Source organism: Oncorhynchus mykiss, chromosome 2 (genome assembly GCF_057628025.1).
Source record: "Oncorhynchus mykiss isolate SJ-2025 chromosome 2, ASM5762802v1, whole genome shotgun sequence".
Taxonomy (NCBI): domain Eukaryota; kingdom Metazoa; phylum Chordata; class Actinopteri; order Salmoniformes; family Salmonidae; genus Oncorhynchus; species Oncorhynchus mykiss.
In genome coordinates this window covers 17,185,001-17,212,444 of record NC_143023.1, presented here as the reverse complement: position 1 = coordinate 17,212,444, position 27,444 = coordinate 17,185,001, and the positions used below count along the sequence as shown (strand labels likewise).

General features: G+C 47.0%; 3 protein-coding genes across 11 annotated transcripts in view; all 3 read right to left on the bottom strand.

Moving 5' to 3' along the window:
- Positions 1-446: 446 nt before the first annotated feature.
- Positions 447-18,972, bottom strand: LOC110536431 (histone-lysine N-methyltransferase SETDB1-B). 5 transcript variants are annotated; one of them, XM_090216523.1, is made up of 25 exons: positions 18,871-18,972; positions 17,655-17,858; positions 17,293-17,462; positions 17,105-17,148; positions 14,962-15,067; positions 14,637-14,810; positions 14,355-14,559; positions 14,056-14,129; positions 13,659-13,849; positions 13,285-13,414; positions 12,934-13,087; positions 12,642-12,785; positions 12,127-12,463; positions 11,766-12,027; positions 11,213-11,303; positions 10,947-11,063; positions 10,687-10,856; positions 4,660-4,917; positions 4,354-4,515; positions 3,634-3,821; positions 3,395-3,414; positions 3,089-3,228; positions 1,897-2,150; positions 1,162-1,250; positions 447-992 (listed from the first exon to the last, which is right to left on the bottom strand). In XM_090216523.1, the coding sequence occupies exons 1-25, from the start codon at positions 18,885-18,887 to the stop codon at positions 875-877; spliced, it is 3,819 nt and encodes a 1,272-aa protein (XP_090072649.1). In that variant the 5' UTR covers positions 18,888-18,972; the 3' UTR covers positions 447-874. The 5 variants fall into 5 exon arrangements, with proteins under 5 accessions (XP_090072649.1, XP_090072657.1, XP_036795964.1 ...); XM_090216531.1 differs by having other exon boundaries at positions 3,104-3,228; XM_036940069.2 differs by having other exon boundaries at positions 3,649-3,821.
- A 2,008-nt stretch (positions 18,973-20,980) lies between these two features.
- LOC149984886 (cortexin domain containing 2-like) lies at positions 20,981-21,233 on the bottom strand. Its single transcript, XM_090216519.1, has one exon. The coding sequence runs from the start codon at positions 21,231-21,233 to the stop codon at positions 21,042-21,044; it is 192 nt and encodes a 63-aa protein (XP_090072645.1). The 3' UTR covers positions 20,981-21,041.
- Positions 21,234-24,859: 3,626 nt separating this feature from the next.
- Positions 24,860-27,444, bottom strand: part of LOC110536418 (carbonic anhydrase 14-like) — a 36,836-nt gene continuing 34,251 nt past the window's right edge. For 3 of the 5 annotated variants that reach the window (XM_036940041.2, XM_036940051.2, XM_090216513.1), the window contains 2 exons: positions 27,194-27,247; positions 24,860-25,187 (listed from right to left, as the gene is read on the bottom strand). In XM_036940041.2, the coding sequence (XP_036795936.2) occupies positions 25,091-25,187; positions 27,194-27,247 (151 nt within the window). In that variant the 3' untranslated portion in view covers positions 24,860-25,090. The remainder of the gene's footprint in view (positions 25,188-27,193; positions 27,248-27,444) is intronic. The other 2 variants (XM_090216508.1, XM_036940059.2) reach the window with 2 other exon arrangements.

Here is a 27,444-nt window from a genome sequence, read left to right as displayed (position 1 = left end):
GAGGCAAATGGTGGTCCCCCAGATACCGACTGGTTTTCTGATCCATACCCCTCCCTTTTGTTTTTTAGGTATCTGTGACCAAACAATGCATATCTGTAATCCCAGTGATGTGAAATCATTCATTATGGCCTAATGAATTTATTTAAATTGACTGAATCTTATATGAACTTCAACTCAGTAGAATCTTTGAAATTGTTGCGTTTATATTTTTGCTCAGTGTACATGTATGAAGACCCATGTCCACAGGGGCTCATCTACAGACACTGAGTCCAACATCACTAACAGGCTGCTCCAGTGTCTGTCTGGTGGCTTTGAGAGACTGACTCTAGTGTCTATGAAAGTGGTTTCCTGCTTTCTTGAGGGAAACACTACTACAGCTGTAATGAGCACAAATTATATCTAGGCCTGAGGTACACTGAAATCCTTCTGCATAAAACTATGTGGAATGTGTAGAAAACAGGATTTTATTCAGTTGTGAGAAGAGCACAGTTTGTGTCTGAATTCACAGACAGTCAAATACAACTGGGCATACAGACAAAACAGTAAAGAATTACAATACATCAGCAATAGGCATCCAAACAATTCAGAAAAAAAGATAGAGGGGGAAAAACAAAAGATAAACATGGACAGAGACTCGTGGGTGCAGGTGTCCCATCTAGCATAGTATGTCCTTACAGCAGGCTTCTTCTACACTCAGAGGAGACGGAGTTAGAGGTCTCTTCCAGCAGAACTCCCTCTGCACTCCGAGATAAGATGAAGAAATAGAGGGATGAGATGGAGGTATAGAGGGTGGTCTCTTATAGCAGTCTTCCTCTGCACTCCGAGATAAGATGAAGAAATAGAGGGATGAGATGGAGGTATAGAGGGTGGTCTCTTATAGCAGTCTTCCTCTGCACTCTGTTGAGCCACAGCAGCACAGTAGCTCCTTTCCCTCCACACTGCCAACCTCATAGTTATAGTCCCATGTCAACTCTGTCCCCGCCCGGATACGCCTGCGCACACACACACACACACACACACGTTAGTGGATGACTCAGTGGTCAACAGGCAACATTCACAAGTGCTCAGCACAAAACCACATTTCAAATAATACATGTTTCTTTATCAGAGTAACAGGCTTCTACCAAGTCTATGTAACCATGTCTAATACAGAACACTCACTTGCTGGCGAAGAAGGCTACCCAGGGGAAACGCAGATCGTGTGTGTCTACAAACACATTCTGGACAAACAGGTTAGCACTGCAGCTATGCTGTAAGGGGGAGAGATGAGAGGGAAGAGAGGAGAGAGAGCTTAATTCCCTTTGTCAAAATGCATATAGTCTCCATTGCAAACTGGAATGTTGCGCGCTGATGAAGCATAGGAACTCGGAAATCTCTGACTTCAGTGAGTTCAAGATAAATGGGACCTGGAGAAAAAACTAGCTCCAACTCAGAAAAATGGTTTTGAATGGTCAACCAACACGGAATTCCAACTCGGGTTTCTTTCTAGAGCTCCGACTTTCCAACCTGAAGTTCACGGACGTCATGATTTGACCTTGTATTTTTACAAGTTCCCAGGTGTCTTGAAAGCAGCACAAGACGCTGCAGCAGCAGCTCTTCTGCTGTCTGACAGATGTTCCACTAAAAGACTATCTGTATGCTGTACGCGTGTGATAAATAAGATGCATAACCAATATACTGTACACACGAGCCAATTACATTCCACTAAATGATACAAATGTACCTATAGACCGATAAGCATGACCAGTCAACTGTATTTACATCAATGAATAGGCAAAAACTTTGCACTGGGATTTTTTCTATTGGCCAGCGGAAATTTTATTCATCAGCTTTTTTATGCATTTATTTTAAAATCAGACAAAAGCCAGCTATTACCGGCTAATGTATCACACTCACGTTGAGGTAGCGCCCCAGGTTGCCCTCCAGCTTGGCGTCGATGATGTAGCAGGACTCCTCGCCATCGAAGAACTGCCGTGTGTTTTTAGGTCCACTGTCTCCCCCGTCCCCACCCTTGCCCTGTGCCCCTCCGTGGCCCCCCGGGCCTCCCCCTGGCCCCATCCCAGCCCCTCCAGTCTTCACCATCAGGCCATGGGAGTTCTTCAGAGCAATGCCTCGTGTGGACTTCACAGCCACCTGCCTCTTCACCGCACCTGAGACAGGAGGCAAGGAGAGGGAGGAGAGGAGGATGAAGGGGAGAAGAGAAAGGTCAATTCAGGGAGAAGCACCACATGAACAGGTTTGGCAATACCTGATAAAACACAGATCTATGAACCCACAGCCCCAACTTCCCCCTCTCCTCACCTGTGTTTCCCCCTCCACCCATTCTTCTTCCCCCCTGCCCACTCATTCTCTCCCCCTTCTTCCATTCTTCCTCCCCCCTCCAATTTCCTCCTAAACCGGTGCACGTTTTCCTCCGCCTTCCCCTCTCCCCGTGTGCATTTCCCTTCTGCCTTCCTCTCCTCCCCCTTCCTCTCCTCTCCCTACCTCCCCCTTCCTCTCCTCTCCCTACCTCCACCATCTTCACCCTGTGTGCATTTCCCTTCTGCCTTCCTCTTCTCCCCCTACCTCCCCCATCCTCTCCTCTCCCTTCCTCCCCCATCCCTACCTCCCCCATCCTCTCCTCTCCCTACCTCCCCCATCCTCTCCTCTTCCTACCTCCCCCATCCTCTCCTCTCCCTTCCTCCCCCATCCTCTCCTCTCCCTACCTCCCCCATCCTCTCCTCTCCCTACCTCCCCCATCCTCTCCTCTCCCTACCTCCCCCATCTTCACCCTGTGTGCATTTCCCTTCTGCCTTCCTCTTCTCCCCCTACCTCCCCCATCCTCTCCTCTCCCTACCTCCCCCATCTTCTCCCCGTGTGCATTTCCCTTCTGCTTTCCTCTTCTCCCCCTACCTCCCCCATCCTCTCCTCCCCCATCCTCTCCTCTCCCTACCTCCCCCATCCTCTCCTCTCCCTACCTCCCCCATCTTCTCCCCGTGTGCATTTCCCTTCTGCCTTCCTCTTCTCTCCCTACCTCCCCCATCCTCTCCTCTCCCTACCTCCCCCATCCTCTCCTCTCCCTACCTCCCCCATCCTCTCCTCTCCCTACCTCCCCCATCTTCACCCTGTGTGTGTTTCTCTCTCTCCTTGTTGTCATCAGATCCAGAGCTGATGGTCTGGACGTCATCACTGTCCGACAGCGTCATCACATCCTGTCTCTTCCCTCCCTCCGTCTTCACTGATTGTTGACTGCGGAGGGCGCAAAAACACACACTTAGAGTCGCTCAACGTTATCGAATGTTATTCATATGGCACATTCTACCAGGTATATTTGATATTGTGCACCACAGGCCTAAAAGGGCCAAGCCAGAGTTAAATAGGTTGAAATTACATTTCACAATCATTCATTACGTACCTTTTCTGGTCTCCGGGCTCCTAGAACAGAGAACACAGGAGAAGGTGTATCAGTATCCAACCAGAGCACCGGAACACAAATCACTCATGAATAAACATGAGAAGGAATCAATCATTACATGAGAGGGTGCCCAATCAGAACAGCAGGAGATGAAAGCAAGAGATCGAGGCTGATCGATTTCTCATAATATATGTAATAGGATCTACACAAAATAGCTGAGATGGATATGGGCTACTCACCCCCCCCTCCCCTACCTTCTTCTCTATCTTCAGTCCCTCCATCTTAACGGTGGCCTGGGAGGTAGAGGGTTGGTTGGTGAGCCAGGACGCTACTTTACTCTTCCCACTCTCCTCTGGCATGGGGGGCGGCTTCCTGTCCTCCTTCCCCCCCACTGACACACTCATCCCATCCTTACTGTCCTGGCTCCCTGGATGGGGGGGGGGACAGATCAAATAAATATCATTTTACATCACGCTGCTACATGTAAAATGGTTCAGCTGTTTTTCTCAATATCAAATATATCTGGGTAACAATTAAGTATCTTACTGTGATTGTTTTCAATTAAAATAGTAAAAAATGTAATGAAAGTTTATAGAAAATGGCAATTTCTCAAGCATGAATCTTGCTAGGACTGTCTGAGGGTATTTGTGTATTTATTAAGGATCCCCAGTTGATCCTGGCAAGTGGGGAGGAGGAAACAGATAACTAGCTGTTATTGGCAGAGATGTTTGGAACTCTTCCTTATTAACTCATTAACTGCCTGGTGATGTCATCAGGCAGGACAAAACTCCATCCCACCACAACAGGCTGACATTTCAGGAGGTCTTTTCAAATAGCTCTTACACCAACCTCGGTGTGGAAATATATATATCACATTTTTGACTGCAGTGGGCCTTTAACATAACTTCCTACTGCAGGCCCAGCGTGACAACTGGGGGTTCAGTTAAGTGCGCACACACCTTCCATGACGCCCTTGGCCTGGCGACGGGTGGTGTAGCTCCTCCACACAGAGCTGGAGCTGTAGTAGGGGTCCTTCACAAACGTGTCGTCTGAACTTTTGTCGTTGTTCGACTCTTCATCACTATCCCCATCCTTAGAGGAGTCGCCACCAGCACCCCGTGCTGACGGAGAGAAGGAAGTCGTAAAACTACAAAAGGTGTCATTTCAGACTCTATGCGAGTCCTAAATGGCATCATAATCCCTATATAGTGCACTACTTTGGCTCTGGTCAAAAGTAAAAGCCAGACTAAACTGTGACCCCTCACCTTTGCCAGCGGGGTTGGCGGCATTGGTTCTCTGGGGGGGTTTGGGAAGGGTCTTGTTCTGCATAGCCAGGGAGGACGAGGGGGGGTTCTTCAGCCTGGACATGTCCACCCCGCTCCCATCACTGTCTGAACAGTGGGCCTCACTCTCATACCCTTCCTTGAAGTTCTCCACACTCTCTATGTGGTCCAGGTTAGCAAAGTACTCATCACCCATCTCCAGACCCTCCTTGTCCGCAAAGTCATCTGTCAGAATCTTACCTGGGAGAGAGGGAGAGAGAGACGAGAGGGAGGGAGGGAGGGAGAGAGAGAAGAGAGGGAGGGAGAGAGAGAAGAGAGGGAGGGAGAGAGAGAAGAGAGGGAGGGAGAGAGAGAAGAGAAGAGAGGGAGGGAGAGAGAGAAGAGAAGAGAGGGAGGGAGGGAGGGAGGGAGAGAGGGAGAGAGAGAGAGAAGAGAGGGAGGGAGGGAGGGAGGGAGAGAGAGAGGGAGAGAGGGAAAGAGGGAGAGAGGGACAGAAGGAGAGAAGGAGAGAGGGACAGAAGGAGAGAAAGAGAGATGAGAGGGAGGGAGGGAGAGAAGGAGAGAGAGAAGAGAGGGAGGGAGAGAGAAGAGAGGGAGGGAGAGAGAAGAGAGAGAAGAGAGGGAGGGAGAGAGAAGAGAGGGAGGGAGAGAGAAGAGTGGGCGGGAGGGAGAGAGAGGAGGGAGGGAGGGACAAAGGGAGGGAGAGAGGGAGAGAGAGAAGAGAGGGAGGGAGAGAGGGACGAAGGGAGGGAGAGAGGGAGAGAAGGAGAGAGGGAGGGAAGGAGAGATGAGAGGGAGGGAGGGAGAGAGAGAAGAGAGGGAGGGAGGGAGAGAGAGAGAGAAGAGAGGGAGGGAGGGAGAGAGAGAGAGGAGGGAGGGAGGGAGGGAGAGAGGGACAAAGGGAGGGAGAGAGGGAGAGAGGGAGAGAGGGAGAGAGAGAAGAGAGGGAGGGAGAGAGGGACGAAGGGAGGGAGGGAGAGAAGGAGAGAAGGAGAGAGGGAGAGAAGGAGAGAGGGAGAGAAGGAGAGATGAGAGGGAGGGAGAGAGAGAAGAGAGGGAGAGAGAAAAGAGGGAGGGAGAGAGAGAGGGACAAAGGGAGGGAGAGAGGGAGGGAGAGAGGGAGGGAGGGAGGTAGGGAGGGAGAAGAGACGGAGGGAGAGAGAAGAGAGGGAGGGAGAGAGAGGAGGGAGGGAGAGAGAGAGAGGAGGGAGGGAGAGAGGGACAAAGGGAGGGAGAGAGGGAGAGGGAGGGAGAGAGGGACGAAGGGAGGGAGAGAGGGAGAGAAGGAGAGAAGGAGAGATGAGGGAGGGAGGGAGAGAGAGAGAAGAGAGGGAGGGAGAGAGAAGAGAGGGAGGGGGAGAGAGAAGAGAGGGAGGGAGGGAGAGAGAGAAGAGAGGGAGGAAGGGAGGGAGAGAGGGACAAAGGGAGGGAGAGAGGGAGAGAGGGAGGGAGAGAGGGAGAGAGGGAGACAGGGAGGGAGAGAGGGAGAGAGGGAGAGAGGGAGAGAGGGAGGGAGAGAGGGGGAGAAGGAGAGAGGGAGAGATGAGAGGGAGGGAGGGAGAGAGGGAGAGATGAGAGGGAGGGAGAGAGGGACAAGGGGAGGGAGAGAAGGAGAGAGGGAGAGAGGGAGAGAGGGAGAGAGGGAGAGAGGGAGAGAGGGAGGGAGGGAGGGAGGGAGGGAGGGAGGGAGGGAGAGAGGGAGAGGAGGGAGGGAGGGAGGGAGGGAGGGAGGGAGGGAGGGAGAGAGGGACGAAGGGAGGGAGGGAGAGAAGGAGAGAAGGAGAGAGGGAGAGAAGGAGAGAAGGAGAGAGGGAGAGAAGGAGAGATGAGAGGGAGGGAGAGAGAGAAGAGAGGGAGAGAGAAAAGAGGGAGGGAGAGAGAGAGGGACAAAGGGAGGGAGAGAGGGAGGGAGAGAGGGAGAGAGGGAGGGAGGGAGGTAGGGAGGGAGAAGAGACGGAGGGAGAGAGAAGAGAGGGAGGGAGAGAGAGGAGGGAGGGAGAGAGAGAGAGGAGGGAGGGAGAGAGGGACAAAGGGAGGGAGAGAGGGAGAGGGAGGGAGAGAGGGACGAAGGGAGGGAGAGAGGGAGAGAAGGAGAGAAGGAGAGATGAGGGAGGGAGGGAGAGAGAAGAGAGGGAGGGGGAGAGAGAAGAGAGGGAGGGAGGGAGAGAGAGAAGAGAGGGAGGAAGGGAGGGAGAGAGGGACAAAGGGAGGGAGAGAGGGAGAGAGGGAGGGAGAGAGGGACGAAGGGAGGGAGAGAGGGGGAGAAGGAGAGAGGGAGAGATGAGAGGGGGAGAAGGAGAGAGGGAGAGATGAGAGGGAGGGAGGGAGAGAGGGAGAGATGAGAGGGAGGGAGAGAGGGACAAAGGGAGGGAGAGAAGGAGAGAGGGAGAGAGGGAGAGAGGGAGAGAGGGAGGGAGGGAGGGAGGGAGGGAGGGAGGGAGGGAGGGAGAGAGGGAGAGAGGGAGGGAGGGAGGGACAAACCACATGAAAACAACACTAGACACTATGGAACACAAAGGTTTTACCATCTCATCCTGGAATATACCATGTCTGAGGTCATCTGCCTTTGGTCTAAAGAACAGGAACCCAGACTACAAATAAAGTGGAAATACAGACATTGGAATCTTCAATGGTATAGAGGAGACAAACCCGCTGGTTGCCCTCTAGGTTACAGAGAGCTGGTAGTCCCATCCACTGAACTACCAGGTGTGGAACAGGAAAGACACTCAGGGGAATGCTAACTTGGTGTAGCGCTGAGCCAACGGACTCTATTAAATTAGTCAAGAGGAACAATTTACACCTGGCCAGAAATGAATAAGGAAACTATCCCAACAGAGATAAATGTCCTCATGTGTGCTACCTAAACTCCCCCCAATAGAATCCTCATACTTTAACGATAAGAGCTTCTCCATCCTGGAGGGGGAGATCAACCATTCCAGGCCCAGGGACATGTACTAGTCTGTGGTGACCTAAATGCCAGAACTGGACAAGAACCAGACACTCTCAGCACACAGGGGGACAAACACCTACCTGGAAGTGACAGTATTCCCTCCCAAATATGCCCCCCTAGACAAAACAACCAACAAAAATGGGTCACAACTCCTGCAGCTCTGTCGCACGCTGGGTATGTATATAGTCAATGGTAGGCTTCGAGGGGACTCCTATGGTAGCTACACCTATAGCTCATCCCTTGGCAGTAGTACTGTAGACTACTTTATCACTGACCTCAACCCAGAGTCTCTCAGAGCGTTCACAGTCAGCCCACTGACACCCCTATCAGACCACAGCAAAATCACAGTCTACTTGAACAGAGCAATACTCAATCATGAGGCATCAAAGCCAAAAGAACTACACAATATTACAAAATGCTATAGAAAAGGGTAGTGTAGAAACCTACCAAACAACAACAAATTAAATCCCTTTTAGACAACTTCCTGGACAAAACATTTAACTGTAACAGTAGAAAGCCGAAACAGTATATTCAACCTTTCAGCTTCCCTATGAAATCTAAACATCTCAAGCAGACAACCAAAGAAAGTTCAAAGCAATGACAAATGGTTTGACGCAAAAACCTAAGAAATTGAGAAACCTATCCAACCACAAATATAGAGACCTAGAAAACCTGAGTCTACGCCTTCACTATGGTGAATCCCTAAAACAATACAGAAAAAGGAACAGCACGTCAGAAATCAGATCAATGTAATTGAAGAATCCATAGAATCTAACCACTTCTGGGACAATTGGAACACAAAAACAAAGCATAATCTATCCCAAATGGAGATCTATGGACAAACCACTTCTCTAATCTTTTTGGCCCTATAACAAAAAGGTACAAACAGCAAAAAACATATACATGATCAATCACAAATCTTAGAATCAGCTATTAAAGACTACCAGAACTCCAATATTTGGAACCAAGGACTCATTACCCCAATCCACAAAAGTGGAGACAACTTGACCCCAATAGCTATTGTGGGATACGCATCATCAACAGCAACCATGTGAAAATCCTAAGCAATATCATTGACAGCAGACTCGTACAATTCTTCAATGAAAACAATGTACTGAGCAAATGTCAAATAGGCCTTTTACCAAATTACTGTGCGACAGACCACGTATTCACCCTGCACACCCTAATCAAAACTCATGCTTTGTTGATTTCAAAAAAGCTTTTGACTCAATTTGGCATGAGGGTCTGCTATACAAATTGATGGCATGCAGGGTTGAGGGGAAAAAAACATACAACATTATAAAATCCATGTACACAAACAAGTGTACAGTTAATATTGACAAAAAATACACACATTTCTTTCCACAGGGCTGTGGGGTGAGACAGGGATGCAGCTTGAGCCCCACCCTCTTCAACACACATACATATATATATATATATATATATATATAAATAAACAAATTGGCGAGGGCAGTCTGCAGCACCTGGCCTTACCCTACCAGAATCTGACCTGGGCCCTGACAGTAAATCTCAGTAATACAAAAATGTTGTTCCAAAAAAAGTCCAGATGCCAAGAACACAAAGACAAATTCCACCTAGACACCGTAGCTCTAGAGCACAAAAAACAATACATACCCCTGCCTAAATATCAGCACCACAGGTAACTTCCACAAAGCTGTGAACGATCTGAGAGACAAGGCAAGAAGGGCATTCTATGCCATCAAAAGGAACATAAAATTCGACATACTAATTAGGATCCGTCTAAAAATACTTGAATCAGTTATAGAACCCATTGCCCTTTATGGTTGTGAGGTCTGGGGTACGCTCACAAACCAAGAATTCAGAAAATAGGACAAACACCAAATTGAGACTCATCCAAATAATGCATGCAGAGCAGAATTAGGCCGATACCCACTAATGATCAAAATCCAGAAAAGAGCCGTTAAATTCTACAACCACCTAAAAGGAAGTGATTCCCAAACCGTCCATAACAAAGCCATCACCTACAGAGAGATGAACCTGGAGAAGAGTCCCCTAAGCAAGCTGGTCCTGGGGCTCTGTTCAGAAACACAAACACACCCCACAGAGCCACAGGACAGCAGCACAATTAGACCCAACCAAATCATGAGAAAACAAAAAGATAATTACTTGACACATTGGAAAGAATTAACAAAAAAACACAGAGCAAACTAGAATGCTATTTGGCCCTAAACAGAGAGTACACAGTGGCAGAATACCTGACCACTGTGACTGACCCAAAATTAAGGAAAGCTTTGACTATGTACAAACTCAGTGAGCATAGCCTTGCTATTGAGAAAGACCGCCGTAGGCAGACATGGCTCTCAAGAGAAGACAGGCTATGTGCACACTGAGCTGCACTTCCTAACCTCCTGCCAAATGTATGACCATATGAGAGACACATATTTCCTTCAGATTACACAGACCCACAAAGTATTTGAAAGCAAATCAAATGTGGATAAACTCCTGTATTTATTAGGTGAAATACCAGTGAGACACCACAGCAGAAAGATGTGACCTGTTGCCACAAGAAAAGAGAAACCAGTGAAAAACAAACATCATTGTAAATACAAGCCATATTTATATTATAAAGTTCTAACAATGTAGATAGCCATAATATGATTTTTCAAATGGCTCTAATCCTCTGAAACTTAAGTTTACTGCTAATTGTTGATTGTTTATTTCACTTTTGTTTATTATCTATTCCACTTGCTTTGGCAATGTAAACATGTTTCCCATGCCAATAAAGCCCTGAATTGAATTGAGATGTGAGGAGAGGAGAGAGAGAGAGACGATAAGAAGGGAAGTAAAGGAAATAGGGCAAGAACTTCTACGTTAGTATTCATTCTGCATTCACATGTAGGCATTTAAACAATTATATACACTGACAAGGAGCCATGTGCTGTTATGAATGTTAATGACAGGTCTTATTGTGCAGTCCACTTCCTACATGTAATGCAATGTGAATACTGTTATCCATGTGTAACGCCTGCTATAACACCGCTCTGTCCCCTCCTCCACCACACCACCCAGCGACGTACCTGCGTAGATACAGACGAAGGACCCCTTGGCCACGTCGTCCAGACAGCGGATGCCCCAGCCTTTGTTCTGGGTCTTAAAGAGCTGCAGCCTCACCTGCAGACCGTGCTGCACCAGACGGTTAGTACACATCTGACTGCAGCACTTACAACGCTTATTACACTCATAAATCCTGAGAGGGGGAAGGACGGAGAGGGGGAGAGATTAGTAAGAGGGATGTCTGTGTTTGTGGCTGTGTGTGTTGTTTGTGTGCGTCTCTCACCCGGTGGGCAAACACTCCTCCAGTCTCTTTTGTGTGTATCCAGCCGTGTGGTTGATCTGTGCTCCAGGGGTACAGGCTGTGGCCTGCAGGGTCAGCTGGTGACATGAACACTTGGACCTGCACAACACACACAATCTCCATTTCAACAATTTCAATTGACTAAATGAGTTATTCCCTGATTTAACAATTGGGCATGTGAAATCTAAGACAGAGCCCAGATGAGGGGGTCACAGGAAGGTCAGAAGGTCAAGAGGCATAGTACTGACTTGTCCCTGCAGCCGTCGGTACAGTCACAGCCCACCAGGAACTCAGGACTGGTGTTGATGAACACTCCGTCTTCAGGGATACGCTCCTTACCTGGGAACACATAGACATCAGTCACTGACGTCTTCAGGAATTCTTCACCCTTCATCTCAATTGACTCCCTATTCCAGGTAGCCTAGTGGTTAGAGCGTTGGGTCAGTAACTGAAAGGTTGCTAGATCGAATTCCTGAGCTGACAAGGTAAACATCTGCCGTTCTACCCCTGAGCAAGGCAGTTAACCCACTGTTCCCTGGGCGCCGAAGAATGTCCAATTATGGCAGCCCCCCTGCACCTCTCTGATTCAGAGGGGTTAAATGCAGAAGACACATTTCAGTTGAATGGATTCAGTTGTACAGCTGACTAGGTATCCCCCTTTCCTTACGTGTTGTGTAGCTAGTGCACCACCATTGGCCCGTACTATACAGGAAGACCTAGCGCTCTGATGGGTAATCGTTTGATTGAGGCCTCTATAGTAACTCAAGGCCTATATACTGATTGAGAAATCCCTCTGCTCACTGTAGGCCACGTCGGGGGGTGGTGTGATGTCGATCTCGTTGACGCAGGACAGGGGAATGTCCTCGCGGCCGTTGGTGATGTCTCGAATGTAGTAGTAAGGCTTCTGGGGCTGGAAGCGCCGGTCGACCAGGACATAGGGGTCCAAGCAGAACATCTCCAGGAAGATGAAGTCACAGCGCGTCTGAAACAGGTAGCGCTGGATCTCTGCCATGCTGCGCAGACACAGCCCACAAGGAGACTTGTAGATCACATGGAACGACATCTGACGGGGGGGATGAAAGATAGTTAATACCTAAATCTGTCCCCCTATTATAATCCAATCCAAAGATAATACTTCTCCAAGCTCTTGTTCTGTCTTTACCTTGCGGTTGACTCTCCTTCGGCCCGTCATGCGTCTGAACTCGTACAGTAGAGGGGTGAGCAGGGGGTTCCTGCCCCGGTGCATATCTGGTCTGGAGGGCCGGATACGGTTGAGACAAGCAGGCTGGCAGGTGTGAGGCAGGTAGAAGATGCGGTCTGTGGGGGCGCGGTATGAGGGCTCGTGGGGAATCCGGTCGTTACTGAAAGTGTATGGGGTCACTGCAGGTGCGGGGGCGGTGGGAGGGGCTTGGGGAGGAGGGGGCAGAGACTGCTGCTGGTGTTGGATAGGCTGTAGGGACGTGAGAGTCTGGATGTTGCCAGTCTGAAGGACATACATTCTGGAGGGGGGTGCGAGAGTGAAGTAGAGTTACAAATAGATTCCTATAAAACTGCATATTTGTGAGTGTGGCTCTTTAGTAAGAGATTATGTTCAATAGCAGAAGGAGAAGGGAACTAATTAATGCAGATTTTAGGATTTTTTTTTTAGGTTCATACATTTCCTGTCCCCTCCCTCACCTGGATGAGTTTCCAGGAGAACCAGTTGGAGGTTGGGGCTGCATGGCTTTAGGGGCGTGGCTATTACTGGCCAATCCAGTGCGAGAGCCTCCTGGCGTGGGAATGTATGGAGAAGTACTCTTCTTAGCCATCTGATACTTAGGACTGTTGAGGGTGTGGAGACCGAGGGGAACAGGAGGGAAGAAGGGGGGGATCAGGGAGAAAAGGGGTAAATGTAGCAGCGAGAGGGGAGAGAGGATGTCCATTTTCAAGGAATGTCACAAGATTTACACTGTGTGTGTGTGATACTCACTCTGTTCGTGCAAGCTGATTGGGCTGGGAGGGTGTAGGAGGGATAGAGGAGGGTGGGGAGAGGGGATGGGGGGATTTAGTGGGGGTCCCACTGGGGGTTATGGTGTTCCCCCCACTGTGATACTGGACCACGGGGCCCTTGGTCCTTAATGCTCCTACAGAGAGAGAGCAAATGGTTAACGACATCCCAATGAAGTAGAGACTAGAGTTATCCAATGAAGGACAGGTCAAGGTTCTGTCATGTACAGTATAATATGTGATCCTGCTGGGTTATTAAAGATGGATTGATTGGTTAAGTGATTGGTTTGATTGTTCATATATTAAATGATTGATTGAATAGAGTGAGTGTTACCCATGCTGGGGCGTGTCCTCTGCTGGCCAGCCATCTTCTTCTCCTGGGTGTTGGCACAGTTGGTCTTCAGGTTGAACATGGGCTCCAGCCTGGTTGAACCGCGGTAGATCCACTCACTACGCTTGTCATCCTGAAGGAGAACAAATAACCATACAAACGGATTACCACGGAGATCACTTTTCAGTCATTTAATTGCTTTATCTTATCTATCTTATTTTCATATTTTGTTGAGTGTCTGCAGAAGTAGTATAAAAATGTGATTCAAAACCAGAAACTAAACTATCCCTGTTTATAACATGCTGCGACCGTCATGTTAAATCAGACTATAAATAAAGTTGGCTGGTAATCAAATCCCAGTGATGATGTCATCATACCAGGAAGAGGATCTTGACGAGGCTGCCGTCCACCTCCTCCACTCTGCTCCTCCACCACGTCCCCTCCCACTCTGTCTTGATGACCTGGCCTGCCTTCAGCAGCACCATGGGCCTGTTGGGGTATGATGTTATATATTCCTCTATGAAGTCTTTACACGATGCATCCTCTATGTCCTCCCATGTACGCTTCACTGGGGGAGAAAATATGATGGGGAGAGGAAGAGGAGAGATGGTGAGAGAAGACAATGGGGGAGGGGGGAGAGGGGGAGGGGAGAGATGGTGAGAGAAGATGTGAAGAGGGTAAGCTGAGGTCACATCCCAAAACCAGATTGATAGGAGAAAAGAGAGCATATTGAAAGGAAAGAGAAGACATGAAGACAGAAAGGAGGGTTCTTACTTGGTCTGCAGACAGGATAGAGCTCAGGCAGGGTCACGTAGGAGGCATAACCGTCGTCAAAGAAGATCAGGAACCTGAAACACACAGAGGATATTTGAAACAGCTTCACAACCCTTCACCAGACACACAGAGGATATTTGAAACAGCTTCACAACCCTTCACCAAACACACAGAGGATATTTGAAACAGCTTCACAACCCTTCACCAGAAACACAGAGGATATTTGAAACAGCTTCACAACCCTTCACCAAACACACAGAGGATATTTGAAACATGCTCACACACACACAGCTTCTCACCTCATGCGGTTCTTGTTGTTGGGCATCTCTGCCACGATGCCAGCGTAGAGCCAGACCTGGTTGCCGTCCTTGTACTTGGCGACCACCCTGGCTCCCACGTATAGCCTCTCCAGGGTGGGGTGGTAGTGAAACGCTATGTGGTTCCCAGAGAGTAGACTCTTCCCCTTGTTCTCAAACTTCACCTTGTACTTACTGTAACCATTACCTACAAACACACATTCAATGTCAAACTTCCCCATGTGCATAGGTGTGTGTGGAGAGGTGTGTGTATGCATGTCTCACCGACAGGGTTGATGGCGATGAGCATTCCACTGTGCCAGGTCTTGGTGCGTTTCTTTCCCAGAAGACTCATCTCCAGTCTGATTTCATCATCCTTCAGGGAGGGGTTAGGCTGGGTGGGTGTGTTCCTGGGCGTGGCCTGGGACACAAACACTGCTGGCATGGGCACTGGGCCACCTACACAAAATAAAGAATGCATGTGCACGTTTGTGCAGTATGTACACACAAAGACACTGCCATCATGGACAACACTGGAGAGAGAACGCCACCTAGCGACCCGGAGGTATACCACAATCACAGACATAGAATTGCACATTGGTGCCATTACCTGTCTGTTGTATAGCAGGCCCGGAAGAAGAGTTCTTGTTGACTGTCTGGGCCAGCTTCAACACCTGCTGGGAGGAACGCTGGAGAGCTGCCGACGCCTCCTTAAACTACAGGACACACAAACAATTAACACATACATATGGATATTGTTCAAACTTCTTTCTGAATTTTAACTACCGCCAGTATTTGTTTGTATGTATGTATGTATGTATGTATGTATGTATGTATGTACGTACAGTGGGGCAAAAAAGTATTTAGTCAGCAACGAATTGTACAAGTTCTCCCACTTAAAAAGATGAGAGAGGCCTGTAATTTCTCGCTCTCTCTCTCTCTCTCTCTTCCCCATACATACATACATACAGTGGGGCAAAAAAGTATTTAGTCAGCCACCAATTGTGAAAGTTCTCACACTTAAAAAGATGAGAGGCCTGTAATTTTCATCATAGGTACACTTCAACTATGACAGACAAAATGAGGAAAAAAACACCCAGAAAATCACATTGTATGATTTTTAATGAATTTATTTGCAAATTATGGTGGAAAATAAGTATTTGGTCAATAACAAAAGTTTATCTCAATACTTTGTTTATATACCCTTTGTTGGCAATGACAGAGGTCAAACGTTTTCTGTAAGTCTTCACAAAATTCACACACTGTTGCTGGTATTTTGGCCCATTCCTCCATGCAGATCTAGAGGTAGAGCAGTGATGTTTTGGGGCTGTTGCTGGGCAACCCGGACTTTCAACTCCCTCCAAAGATTTTCTATGGGGTTGAGATCTGGAGACTGGCTAGGTCACTCCAGGACCTTGAAATGCTTCTTACGAAGCCACTCCTTCGTTGCCCGGGCGGTGTGTTTGGGATCATTGTCATGCTGAAAGACCCACCACGTTTCATCTTCAATGCCCTTGCTGATGGAAGGAGGTTTTCACTCAAAATCTCACGATACATGGCCCCATTCATTCTTTCCTTTACACGGATCAGTCGTCCTGGTCCCTTTGCAGAAAAACAGCCCCAAAGCATGATGTTTCCACCCCCATGCTTCACAGTAGGTATGGTGTTCTTTGGATGCAACTCAGAATTCTTTGTCCTCCAAACACGACGAGTTGAGTTTTTACCAAAAATGTATATTTTGGTTTCATCTGACCATATGACATTCTTCCAATCTTCTTCTGGATCATCCAAATGCTCTCTAGCAAACTTCAGACAGGCCTGGACATGTACTGGCTTAAGCAGGGGGACACGTCTGGCACTGCAGGATTTGAGTCCCTGGCAGCGTAGTGTGTTACTGATGGTAGGCTTTGTTACTTTGGTCCCAGCTCTCTGCAGGTCATTCACTAGGTCCCCCCGTGTGGTTCTGGGATTTTTGTTCACCGTTCTTGTGATCATTTTGACCCCACGGGGTGAGATCTTGCGTGGAGCCCCAGATCGAGGGAGATTATCAGTGGTTTTGTATGTCTTCCATTTCCTAATAATTGCTCCCACAGTTGATTTCTTCAAACCAAACTGCTTACCTATTGCAGATTCAGTCTTCCCAGCCTGGTGCAGGTCTACAATTTTGTTTCTGGTGTCCTTTGACAGCTCTTTGGTCTTGGCCATAGTGGAGTTTGGAGTGTGACTGTACTGATAAGTTCAAACAGGTGCCATTAATACAGGTAACGAGTGGAGGACAGAGGACCCTCTTAAAGAAGTTACAGGTCTGTGAGAGCCAGAAATCCTGCTTGTTTGTAGGTGACCAAATACTTATTTTCCACCATAATATGCAAATAAATTCATTAAAAATCCTACAATGTGATTTTCTGGAATTTTTTTATCTCATTTTGTCTGTCATAGTTGACGTGTACCTATGATGAAAATTACAGGCCTCTCATCTTTTTAAGTGTGAGAACTTTCACAATTGGTGGCTGACTAAATACTTTTTTGCCCCACTGTATGTATGTATGTATGTATGTATGTATGTATGTATGTATGTATGTATGGGGAAGAGAGAGAGAGAGAGCGAGAGAGAGGGAGAGCGTGAGAGAGAGAGCGAGACATCCTTGAACACCGGCTAGGAGGAACACTGGAAATCTGCAGATAACAGGGTCAATTAATACACATTCAATTAACACGAGTGTGTGTGTGTGTGACTAATTATTTGTTCTCACCATTGCATCCTGGACAGGCATCCCAGGTTTCTTGGGTGGAACCACTGAGAGGAAAGAGGTCAGAGAAGAGAGAAAAGAAACCAGGTTAGACATTCACTCCTGTGTCTTATCCTGGAGCTGCACCCCTGGACAGGTTTCCTTTGGTAAACATATTGTTTAGCTCACTGGGAGTAAGTGGCAGTACGTACGTAAGCCCACAGCGATGACATCATCATCGTCATCATCATCGTCAATTTCTATGACATCAGAGGACTGAACCCCTCCCACTCCACCCTCGTCCTCTGAAGAACTCTCCTTGTAGACCAGACCCATTTTACTGTAGGTGGACTTCACCAGCGCCTCACACTCCACTATGGACCTGCAACACACACACACACAATGGAGAGAATCACACAGACGGTAACACACACACCAGTCCTATTTTACAGTAAGCCGGGCCTCACATTCTTCTGTAGACCTGACACAGAGACACACACCCCAAAGTCTTCCAATCTACTATGGACCTGAGAAAGAAAGAAACAAAACATCATCCCCCCACACACACACTCACTGGTTGGCATTGTTGAAGAGTTTGTCCACCACCTCCTCTTCCTTCTCTTTCTGCTCCACCCATTCTTTGAGCTCAGCCAGCTGGGCCTTCCTCTGGCGGACTGCCTCGCTCCTCTCCACCTCCTCCTCAATCCACTTACTCAGCTCCTCCAGAGACACACCCAGCTCCTCCTCCAGACCAGAGTCCCAGCCCTCCACCTCCATCCTGGGGGGAGACAGGAATGAGAGAGATGGAACGGGGGTCAGGCAGAGAACGATGGAGAGACCGGGGTTGAGACATACAGGGAGGGAGAGTAAGAAAACAACGGGAGGAGCGTAGAAGGGGAGGAGGCAGTGACAGAAAGGACGGAGTGAAGATGAGGCAAAGAAAGCGAGAGAGATTTTATAGAGTTAGCTAAAATTACATTGACTGATCAAGCTAGTGTTAGCTAACTAGCTAGCAAGCCAACTACACGGTATTCTGAACATTGTTGTAATTTCAGGGCCGATTAAACACGTTGGGACTAAAACTCACCTGTACAATGTTTTTAAAATATCACCCTAGGTAGTTTATATTGTAACAAAGGTCACGCATTGGTGTTTTCAATTTCATGTGATCGTCGCATTGTTTTGAAATGAGGGACCACTGTTCAGGGACATCGACCGTGCTCGTGGTAGTTGTAGTCTTATAAATGAACGTATTTAACTCATCTTAGAAGATCAAAATAAACCTTTGAAACTCGTTATTTGGAATGAAAGCTATTGTAATCAAAAACCTTTTACACCATTTGTATATCATACTAACATAGGGGAAAGAGCCACTTAGTGAACAATTTAAACTACAACTACCAAACGTCACATCGGCAAAAGGTAGGCACGCAGCGGTGCGCAGAGAAGACACGTTTAGCAGTCAGAAATATTGTACTGTAGTAGCTTTAAATTACATTCCTGGGGGAATGCACTTTTTAAAGTAAGTGATTTTGTGCGCGTAATCACAGTGGATCTTCATTTATCGGACAAGTTGAGTTTATTCAAACAATCTTGCCAATTCGAAAGTTACCTCGCTAGCAAGCTAACGTTACTGAGCTGGGGAGGCAGGCTATCTAGCTATGCTAACAAGCAGTTCAGTCTTTTGTAGTTGCCTTCTCTAAATCTATATCCGCTCACCGTATAATGCATCTGCAACTAAAAACTGTTTATGAATCGAGACCATTTTTATTGGAAGTTAATGAACTCACCCATCATTATTGTCCATTTATCCAGTCATTCAGCTAGACAGCTACAGACCACTCACAATAACCCGCATACAACTTCTTCTTCCTGTGGCTTTCCGGCAGACTAGACGCTGTGTTGCGAATTGCTGCCCTTAGCAGGTCGGAATGCATATTACACATTTTGATCAAAAAAGGGAAATGGGGTAAAACTTAAATTGCACCATCAAACCCTGCTATACACTATCCACAAAAACCATCAGCCCATCCCATTACTTTGGCACTAAACGATCCTACAGCATTTCAGGCTGTCAGCCTGGTCGGATGGAACCCTTCTCTCAAAACTTCCTGTCGATCTTCTGCACTAAAATCTCACACACAAATATTTGCTGCTGCAACTACCATCTATCTTTTGTGATTTCCACTCCATCAGTGCAGTTGATCACCATGGCTATTACGCAATAAATCCAACCTTTCTAAAAAACTAATCTTCTCCGACTCTCTCTTCAGGTCTACTCACTGGTGGCCTCCCAGTCGACTCACTCACCATTGGGCTATCCTCTACTCTTTTCACTGCCTCAGCATAGGAAACTTTCTGCCCCACGTGAACTCTGGCAATCTCAACCTGTCTCCCTCTCACAGTGCACTTCTGATCCACAGCTGCATGGGAACCCCCACAATTGACAGACATTGCTTTCTCTATGCCAACTGTACACTCCCTCTGACTACCCTCCTGCACATTTTTTACATTGTGGGATCTCCCTTGTGGGATCTCACTGCTGCAATGTGTTTGATTGGAATATCAAATATAACCTAACCAGACCTTATGAGGTAGAAACTCTGTGTCAAAGCTCAACAAAACTGACAGGGTATTGTCAGTCTCGCCATTGCCACCAGGTCTACGTCTCACCAAACGGCAGGCGTCACAAACACTAGGATAATTCCTTTTCATTTCGTCCACCTCTATACTCAACACTACCCCACTGATCACCCCTTTTAGCGGTACCCTGCTCCGGAGAGCAAAGCACACCACCGGTTGAGCCCCGGGCCGTGTGACTCGAAGTGCCTGCTCTGTCGCTGCAGGTAATCCTGGACTGGCTCAACCTCAGAGTGCTCACCACTGCTGTCTGACTCCATTTAGAGATCGTCAAGATTCTCAAGAGTGCATGAAGACCTATAAGTAATATTACTTGGTTTGTAATCAGGAGACATAGGTATGTGCACCTCGAACGAAGGTGTATACCCAGGAGACATATCTCTGATCTTAACAGCGCAATTCTTAAGCTATCGCATCATCATACCTCCCGAAAAGAAATAAACTGGACCTCTTTCCCTCCACCAATGCTCTGCTTACAGTCAGACTGAATACATGTAGGCTCCTTCTTCAATGGTTGTGTTCTTCCCATTACCCCATCCCTTACTTTTAACTCTCATTAATTATTGGCAATTAACATGCATTATGTTTATTCAAAATGACATGAAATCATCGACCACCCTCTGACCAGCTCCTTATGCTCAAGCCATGAATTGACCCTCTCCTTCTTCAGAAGTTGCAGCTTTCAAAGACTTGGCCTCTCTTGCTTGACCTGTCATGATATTATATTATATTGCTAGTTTGTTTTTTGCTCTTCAAGTGCTTTGAGACTCTATGGAAAGCGCTATAGAAATGTAATCAATTATTATTATTATAACCTAGACTGCATATTGTAAAAACATCACAAATTAAACAGACATTCAAGTATGCTTTTTATTGTCATGAAACTTTCTCTCATGACTTCGCCTATTTGTTTTAATGGAAAGCAGATGTGAGTATGACAGTGGCTGATTAGGAATACAAAACTAAAATGGTGGTCACTCCTATGTTTATCTGACTCCGGTCCATGACATGCTGACAACTGTAGACTTTCACAAAAGCACATTGCCTAAACATAAACTGTACTGTAACAATTTGAAATCATCATGGTCCCATTGGCTCCTGTTTTCCAGGTTATCATGGTGTGTGATGTTCATCTCCAGATCTGTGGACTGATGAATTCTCCAAACTTTTAAGTACCACTCCCTTCATGTGCTTCCTGCTCCTCTTGATTCCCACAAGTCTAACTACAAAACCAAACTTCCCACCTTCAGCACACTAGCCACAGTCGGGCTAGGGTTCTTCCACTATGCTCACATTATTTCCTGTACAGTATGGAGTGAGGTCACTCCTCAGGTTGTTCCTCCGTATTCTGGTATGCGGCGACAGAGATGGCGCTGTAGGGGTTCAGGACCATCTGGGCACAGCGCACTATGGTGAACAGCAGGAAGGAACACAGTAGGAAGACAAAGAAGAGGGCAAAGCCCAGGTCCACATCCACCTCCATCCTGGCCACCGGCAGGAGAGGAGGGTCCATGACTTATCGTATCCAATTGAGACTGATGCAGACTGACAAAGGTCAACAAAAAAAAAAATATATATAGGTAGAAAACCTTTTTTTAAAGTGTCCTTTGCCACTTGTTGTTGGACAACACTAGAATCCAAACTTTCTCTCTCTCGTCCGTCCTTTTGTATCTATCTACTTGTTCTAACAACATAGAATCGTAGCTTGTTCTAATGAAGGGTCTTAATGCTGTCTATGCTTCTCTAGAAGACGTCTCTTTAGTCTTCTCTCTATCTACGTCGTGTTAGGATCTGTTTTCCTGTTCAGTTTAAGTTAAGTTGTGTGAATCTCCTCTCGCTTCAATGCCTTTCCCTCTGGACCATACTGCTCAGGGTCCAGCCCCCTCTCTCTCTCTCTCGTTCTCTCTCTGCTCTCTCTCTGCTCTCTCTCTCTCTCCTGCTCTGTCTCCCCTCTCTCTCTCTCTCTCTGCTGTCTCTCTCCTCTCTCTCCCCCCTCTCTCTCTCTCTCTCTCTCTCTCTCTCTCTCTCTCTTATTTGCATAGGGTTGATGTACTCTCCACTTGTGTGAGTGTCTCTCTAGTGGCATCAGAGTACAGGAAGCAATCTGCATCTTTTTGGTCAGGATCAGTTTCCACCACCGTCTCAAGTGAATTGCCACCAAGGCATCATATCCTTTTTCAATTCCTCTACCTTTATTTTGTCCTGATCAGCTTTTCTTTCATTTTGATTGTTTTGTTGTCAAACTAAGTCTATATTCTCTCTCTCTCTCCCTTTCTCCTTCTCTCGCTCTCCCTTTCTCTCTCCCTTTCTCTCTCCCTTTCTCTCTCCCTTTCTCTCTCTCTCTCTCTCTCTCCCTTTCTCTCTCTCTCTCTCTCTCTCTCTCCCTTTCTCCTTCTCTCGCTCTCCCTTTCTCTCTCCCTTTCTCTCCCTCTCTCTCTCTCTCTCTCTCTCTCTCTCTCTCTCTCTCTCTCTCTCCCTTTCTCCTTCTCTCGCTCTCCCTTTCTCTCTCCCTTTCTCTCTCCCTTTCTCCTTCTCTCGCTCTCCCTTTCTCTCTCCCTTTCTCTCTCCCTCTCTCTCTCCCTTTCTCTCTCCCTCTCTCTCTCTCTCTCTCTCTCTCCCTCTCTCTCCCTCTCTCTCTCTCTCTCTCTCTCTCTCTCTCTCTCTCTCTCTCTCTCTCTCTCTCTCTCTCTCTCTCTCTCTCTCCTAGCAGTCATACTCAATGGCCCCTACTTTATTCCCCAATGTCCCTACCACCCTACCCAATCCACTCTACTGTAGGCCAGCTATTCTACGGGCTTCAGCATGCAGAGGACACGTGTACTCACACCTGTGTCAGGTAATGGTGTATCTATAGGAAGGTGATGGTGCATTACAGTGTTTAAACACCTCAGCAAAACACTAACACACAACACAGCTACAATGTCTCCTCTCCATACTGTATATACATATACATCCCTTTGGATGAACACACAGGCACAGAGGTCTAATGTACAGTCATGTGTTTGTTTACCCACAGATTGACAGTTGTTTGCTTTGTTTCTCCCTTCCACCCAAGTCTACATTTCCAAGTTTACGTTTCCACCACAGGGTAGGCATCATGCCACGTGCTGTACCCCCTAGTCCTGCCTCCTGCCCCTCCTGCTGGTTGTTGTTGCCTCCTGGGGAGTCCCAGAGCCCGGCCTGTTGCCTCCTGGACTGAGTCCTGCTGGCTGTTCTAATCTCAGTTACGGCCTGATCGTCACCAAACCCCTCTTTAACTATTCATGGGACACAGGTGCCAAGTGTGACTGAGTACGTCCATCTGTTTGTCCATCCCCAGGGGGGTTGGGAGTGGCGTCCAGGAGAGGTGAAGAGAGGGAGGAAAGTGAGAGACAGAGAAAATGAAGGAGTAGGGAAATAATTCTCATGTCATATTCATGTTCAGACCGCTAATGATGTCACACAGAAGAGCGTAAGATGTCAGGAACATCCAGGTACAATCCCACCAGAGTGATACTACTGACCAACCTGAGAAGGAAGGAGTAATCCTATCTGCCCGACTCCAACACCTCCAGCATTCCATCCCATTTCACCCCCAGGATGTGAACGAGAGGAGGAGGGGCGAGGGGAGAGGAAACTGATCCTTGGCCATAGATCTCTGTGTTTCTCTGACCACTGATAAAATAGGAAGGGATGGAAATGGATACAACCCAATCAAGGCAGAGTTGGATTTTGTTTCTTTGCCAATTAAGTAACACAGACCACATGTAAAGAAGTGAATCAATGGATGACAGATGGATTGATATCACTTAATGAAGTTGCAGCAAGTTTAGAGCCTCTGCTGCATAATTGGTTAAAGTATATTATAATGGTGCGTATTTGTTTATGTGTGTGTGTACATAGGGAAGTAGAAACTAGTGCATCTTGGGTCTATCAGCTCTCTTCCTCTACCTGGTGTTCATCATGTTTTAATTTTAACCTTTATTTAACTAGGCAAGTTAACTGCCTTGTTTTGAGGCCAAACATCAGATTTTTACTTTGTCAGGTTGGGGATTCAATCCAGCAACCTTTTGGGTATTGGCTCAACGCTCTAACCGCTAGGCTACCTACCACCCCAGGATGTGTTGTGTACTACACCACTTGTCCTACAGCAGTGTCTAGTGTTCATCATGTGTACTACACCACTTGTCCTACAGCAGTGTCTAGTGTTCATCATGTGTACTACACCACTTGTCCTACAGCAGTGTCTAGTGTTCATCATGTGTACTACACCACTTGTCCTACAGCAGTGTCTAGTGTTCATCATGTGTACTACACCACTTGTCCTACAGCAGTGTCTAGTGTTCATCATGTGTACTACACCACTTGTCCTACAGCAGTGTCTAGTGTTCATCATGTGTACTACACCACTTGTCCTATAGCAGTGTCTAGTGTTCATCATGTGTACTACACCACTTGTCCTATAGCAGTGTCTAGTGTTCATCATGTGTACTACACCACTTGTCCTACAGCAGTGTCTAGTGTTCATCATGTGTACTACACCACTTGTCCTACAGCAGTGTCTAGTGTTCATCATGTGTACTACACCACTTGTCCTACAGCAGTGTCTAGTGTTCATCATGTGTACTACCCCACTTGTCCTACAGCAGTGTCTAGTGTTCATCATGTGTACTACCCCACTTGTCCTACAGCAGTGTCTAGTGTTCATCATGTGTACTACACCACTTGTTCTACAGCAGTGTCTAGTGTTCATCATGTGTACTACACCACTTGTCCTATAGCAGTGTCTAGTGTTCATCATGTGTACTACCCCACTTGTCCTACAGCAGTGTCTAGTGTTCATCATGTGTACTACACCACTTGTCCTATAGCAGTGTCTAGTGTTCATCATGTGTACTACACCACTTGTCCTATAGCAGTGTCTAGTGTTCATCATGTGTACTACCCCACTTGTCCTATAGCAGTGTCTAGTGTTCATCATGTGTACTACACCACTTGTCCTATAGCAGTGTCTAGTGTTCATCATGTGTACTACACCACTTGTCCTATAGCAGTGTCTAGTGTTCATCATGTGTACTACACCACTTGTCCTATAGCAGTGTCTAGTGTTCATCATGTGTACTACACCAGTGTGAACATCACACTGACCCAAGTAACATCGTCATTCAACTCCTTTATTTTGATGCTTAATGTATTTACAGCTGAATTCAGACAAGCAACACACACACACACACACACATACACACACACACACACACACACACACACACACACACACAGTCCTTCCACTGGCAAGGAATGTGCAGGGCTGATTTCAGAATCACATTGTTTGGACTATACAGTCTTCAATTACAAATTGTGTGACATGTTCATGGAGGTCTCTGATTGGTCTCAGACTGAGGGGGGGACAGGATCTTCTTTTTTTCCTGGTTCAGTGGTCGTGTTGAGGGCCACGTCCGGTTTCAGCTCCTTCCCTGGCTCCATAGTCCTACATGTCAGAGGGCACAGGCAGTCCGACTCATCAATGGAAGTACAAGGCATAAAAGCTCATTGATCCTGCTGTATGTCATACTCCCCCTGTTTGCACTGTATTTTGTAGCAGTTTACTCAACCATCCAGCAGAGTGATACACTAAATAACTGCATGGATTTGTTCTTGTTGGGAAACATCCCAATGGTAGGTCTATGTGTAAATGAACCAAATGACAACAATGGACTGACAGAAAGACAGACTGACAGACAGACTGACAGACAGACTGACTGATTGACTGATTGACTGACTGTACAAGTCAGTAAAAGTCCAAATAAACAACAAGCGAGGAGTAATGCCTGGTGAATGTTTTGGAGGGAATGATGGAGTGAACGGATCAATGACTCAACAGAGGAGTAATGCCTGGTGAATGTTTTGGAGGGAATGATGGAGTGAACGGATCAATGATTCAACAGAGGAGTAATGCCTGGTGAATGTTTTGGAGGGAATGATGGAGTGAACAGATCAATGACTCAACAGAGGAGTAATGCCTGGTGAATGTTTTGGAGGGAATGATGGAGTGAACAGATCAATGACTCAACAGAGGAGTAATGCCTGGTGAATGTTTTGGAGGGAATGATGGAGTGAACAGATCAATGACTCAACAGAGGAGTAATGCCTGGTGAATGTTTTGGAGGGAATGATGGAGTGAACAGATCAATGATTCAACAGAGGAGTAATGCCTGGTGAATGTTTTGGAGGGAATGATGGAGTGAACAGATCAATGATTCAACAGAGGAGTGTGACGTAGAAACCCACTGGGCACAGACGACAATTCAACGTCGATTCAACGTCGACGTGGAAACAACATTGATTCAACCAGTGTCTCCTGACCCCTCCTGTCTCAGCCTCCAGTATTTATGCTGCAGTAGTTTATGTGTCGGGGGCTAGGGTCAGTCTGTTATATCTGGAGTACTTCTCCTGTCTTATCCGGGGTCCTGTGTGAATTTAAGTATGCTCTCTCTAATTCTTTCTCTCTCTCGGAGGACCTGAGCCCTAGGACCATGCCTCTGGCATGATGACTCCTTGCTGTCCCCAGTCCACTTGGCCGTGCTGCTGCTCCAGTTTCAACTATTCTGCCTGCGGCTATGGATCCCTGACCTGTTCACCGGACGTGCTACCTGTCCCAGACCTGCTGTTTTCAACTCTCTAGAGACAGCAGGAGTGGTAGAGATACTCTTAATGATCGGCTATGAAAAGCCAACTGACATTTACTCCTGAGGTGCTGACTTGTTTCACACTCGACAACTACTGTGATTATTATTATTTGACCATGCTGGTCATTTATGAACATTTGAACATCTTGGCCATGTTCTGTTATAATCTCCACACGGCACAGCCAGGTTTCTTCCTAGGTTTTGGCCTTCATAGGGAGTTTTTCCTAGCCATCGTGCTTCTACACCTGCATTGCTTGCTGTTTGATGTTTTAGGCTGGATTTCTGTACAGCACTTTGAGACATCAGCTGATGTAAGAAGGGCTATATAAATACATTTGATTTGATTTCAACCCGTGTGTGCCCAGTAGGAAGTTACAGCATTAAAAAGCTATTGAGAGGGAGAAAATGTGCTATATTAGTACAACACTGGATTTAAAGACACAACAATCTACTTTAAACAAATGAGTTGTGAAATTTCCTAGAATAACAGGATTACAGGAATGGATTAGGATTCTTTAGGATAACACGTGATGTTGGAATTTCTAGAGTCCCAGTCCAAAAAACAACTCCTAGCCCCGACCACCTTGGTGTTTGCAGATCTTAAGGAATTAGATTGGTAAGTAAAATGGCTAAAAGTAAAATTTTAACGATACATCGACACACTTTGTTCAGATCTGGAGGCTACACACCAACGTTTAGGGGTGCTAGGAGTTATCTCTAGCCAGGGACAGAAGGCAGATGATGGGGAGTAGAGTCAGGGATTTGGGTTAAAGGGGTGAAGGTCAAAGGTCATAATCTGATTGGTGACCTGGGCACGGGGGCGGGCCGGACACTGGGTAGGACGTCCCAGCTAGAGGTGGAGCTGTTGTGATGAAAACACAGTGTCATGTGACCAGGAAACACAAACGATCACATCACAGACAGACACAATCATGTTAAAAGGGCAACAATCATGCCCCGAACCGACCCTTTATCATTTTCCTCTGCACGTTTTCTAGATGTGAAATAATGAGATAGTTATTGGCAGTATGGTGTGGGCTGGGTGAACCTTTGCCATAT

What these genes read in the sequence shown, in the direction of transcription:
- LOC110536431 (XM_090216523.1), bottom strand. An exon ending in ACCGACGGCTGCAGGGACAA is followed by an intron (nt 11,064 to 11,212) that starts GTCAGTACTATG and finishes TGTGTTGTGCAG; the next exon opens with GTCCAAGTGTTCATGTCACC. An exon ending in CTTCGTCTGTATCTACGCAG is followed by an intron (nt 4,918 to 10,686) that starts GTACGTCGCTGG and finishes CCTCTCTCCCAG; the next exon opens with GTAAGATTCTGACAGATGAC.
- LOC149984886 (XM_090216519.1), bottom strand. Translation starts at nt 21,233, where the DNA reads ATGGACCCTCCTCTCCTGCCGGTGGCCAGGATGGAGGTGGATGTGGAC.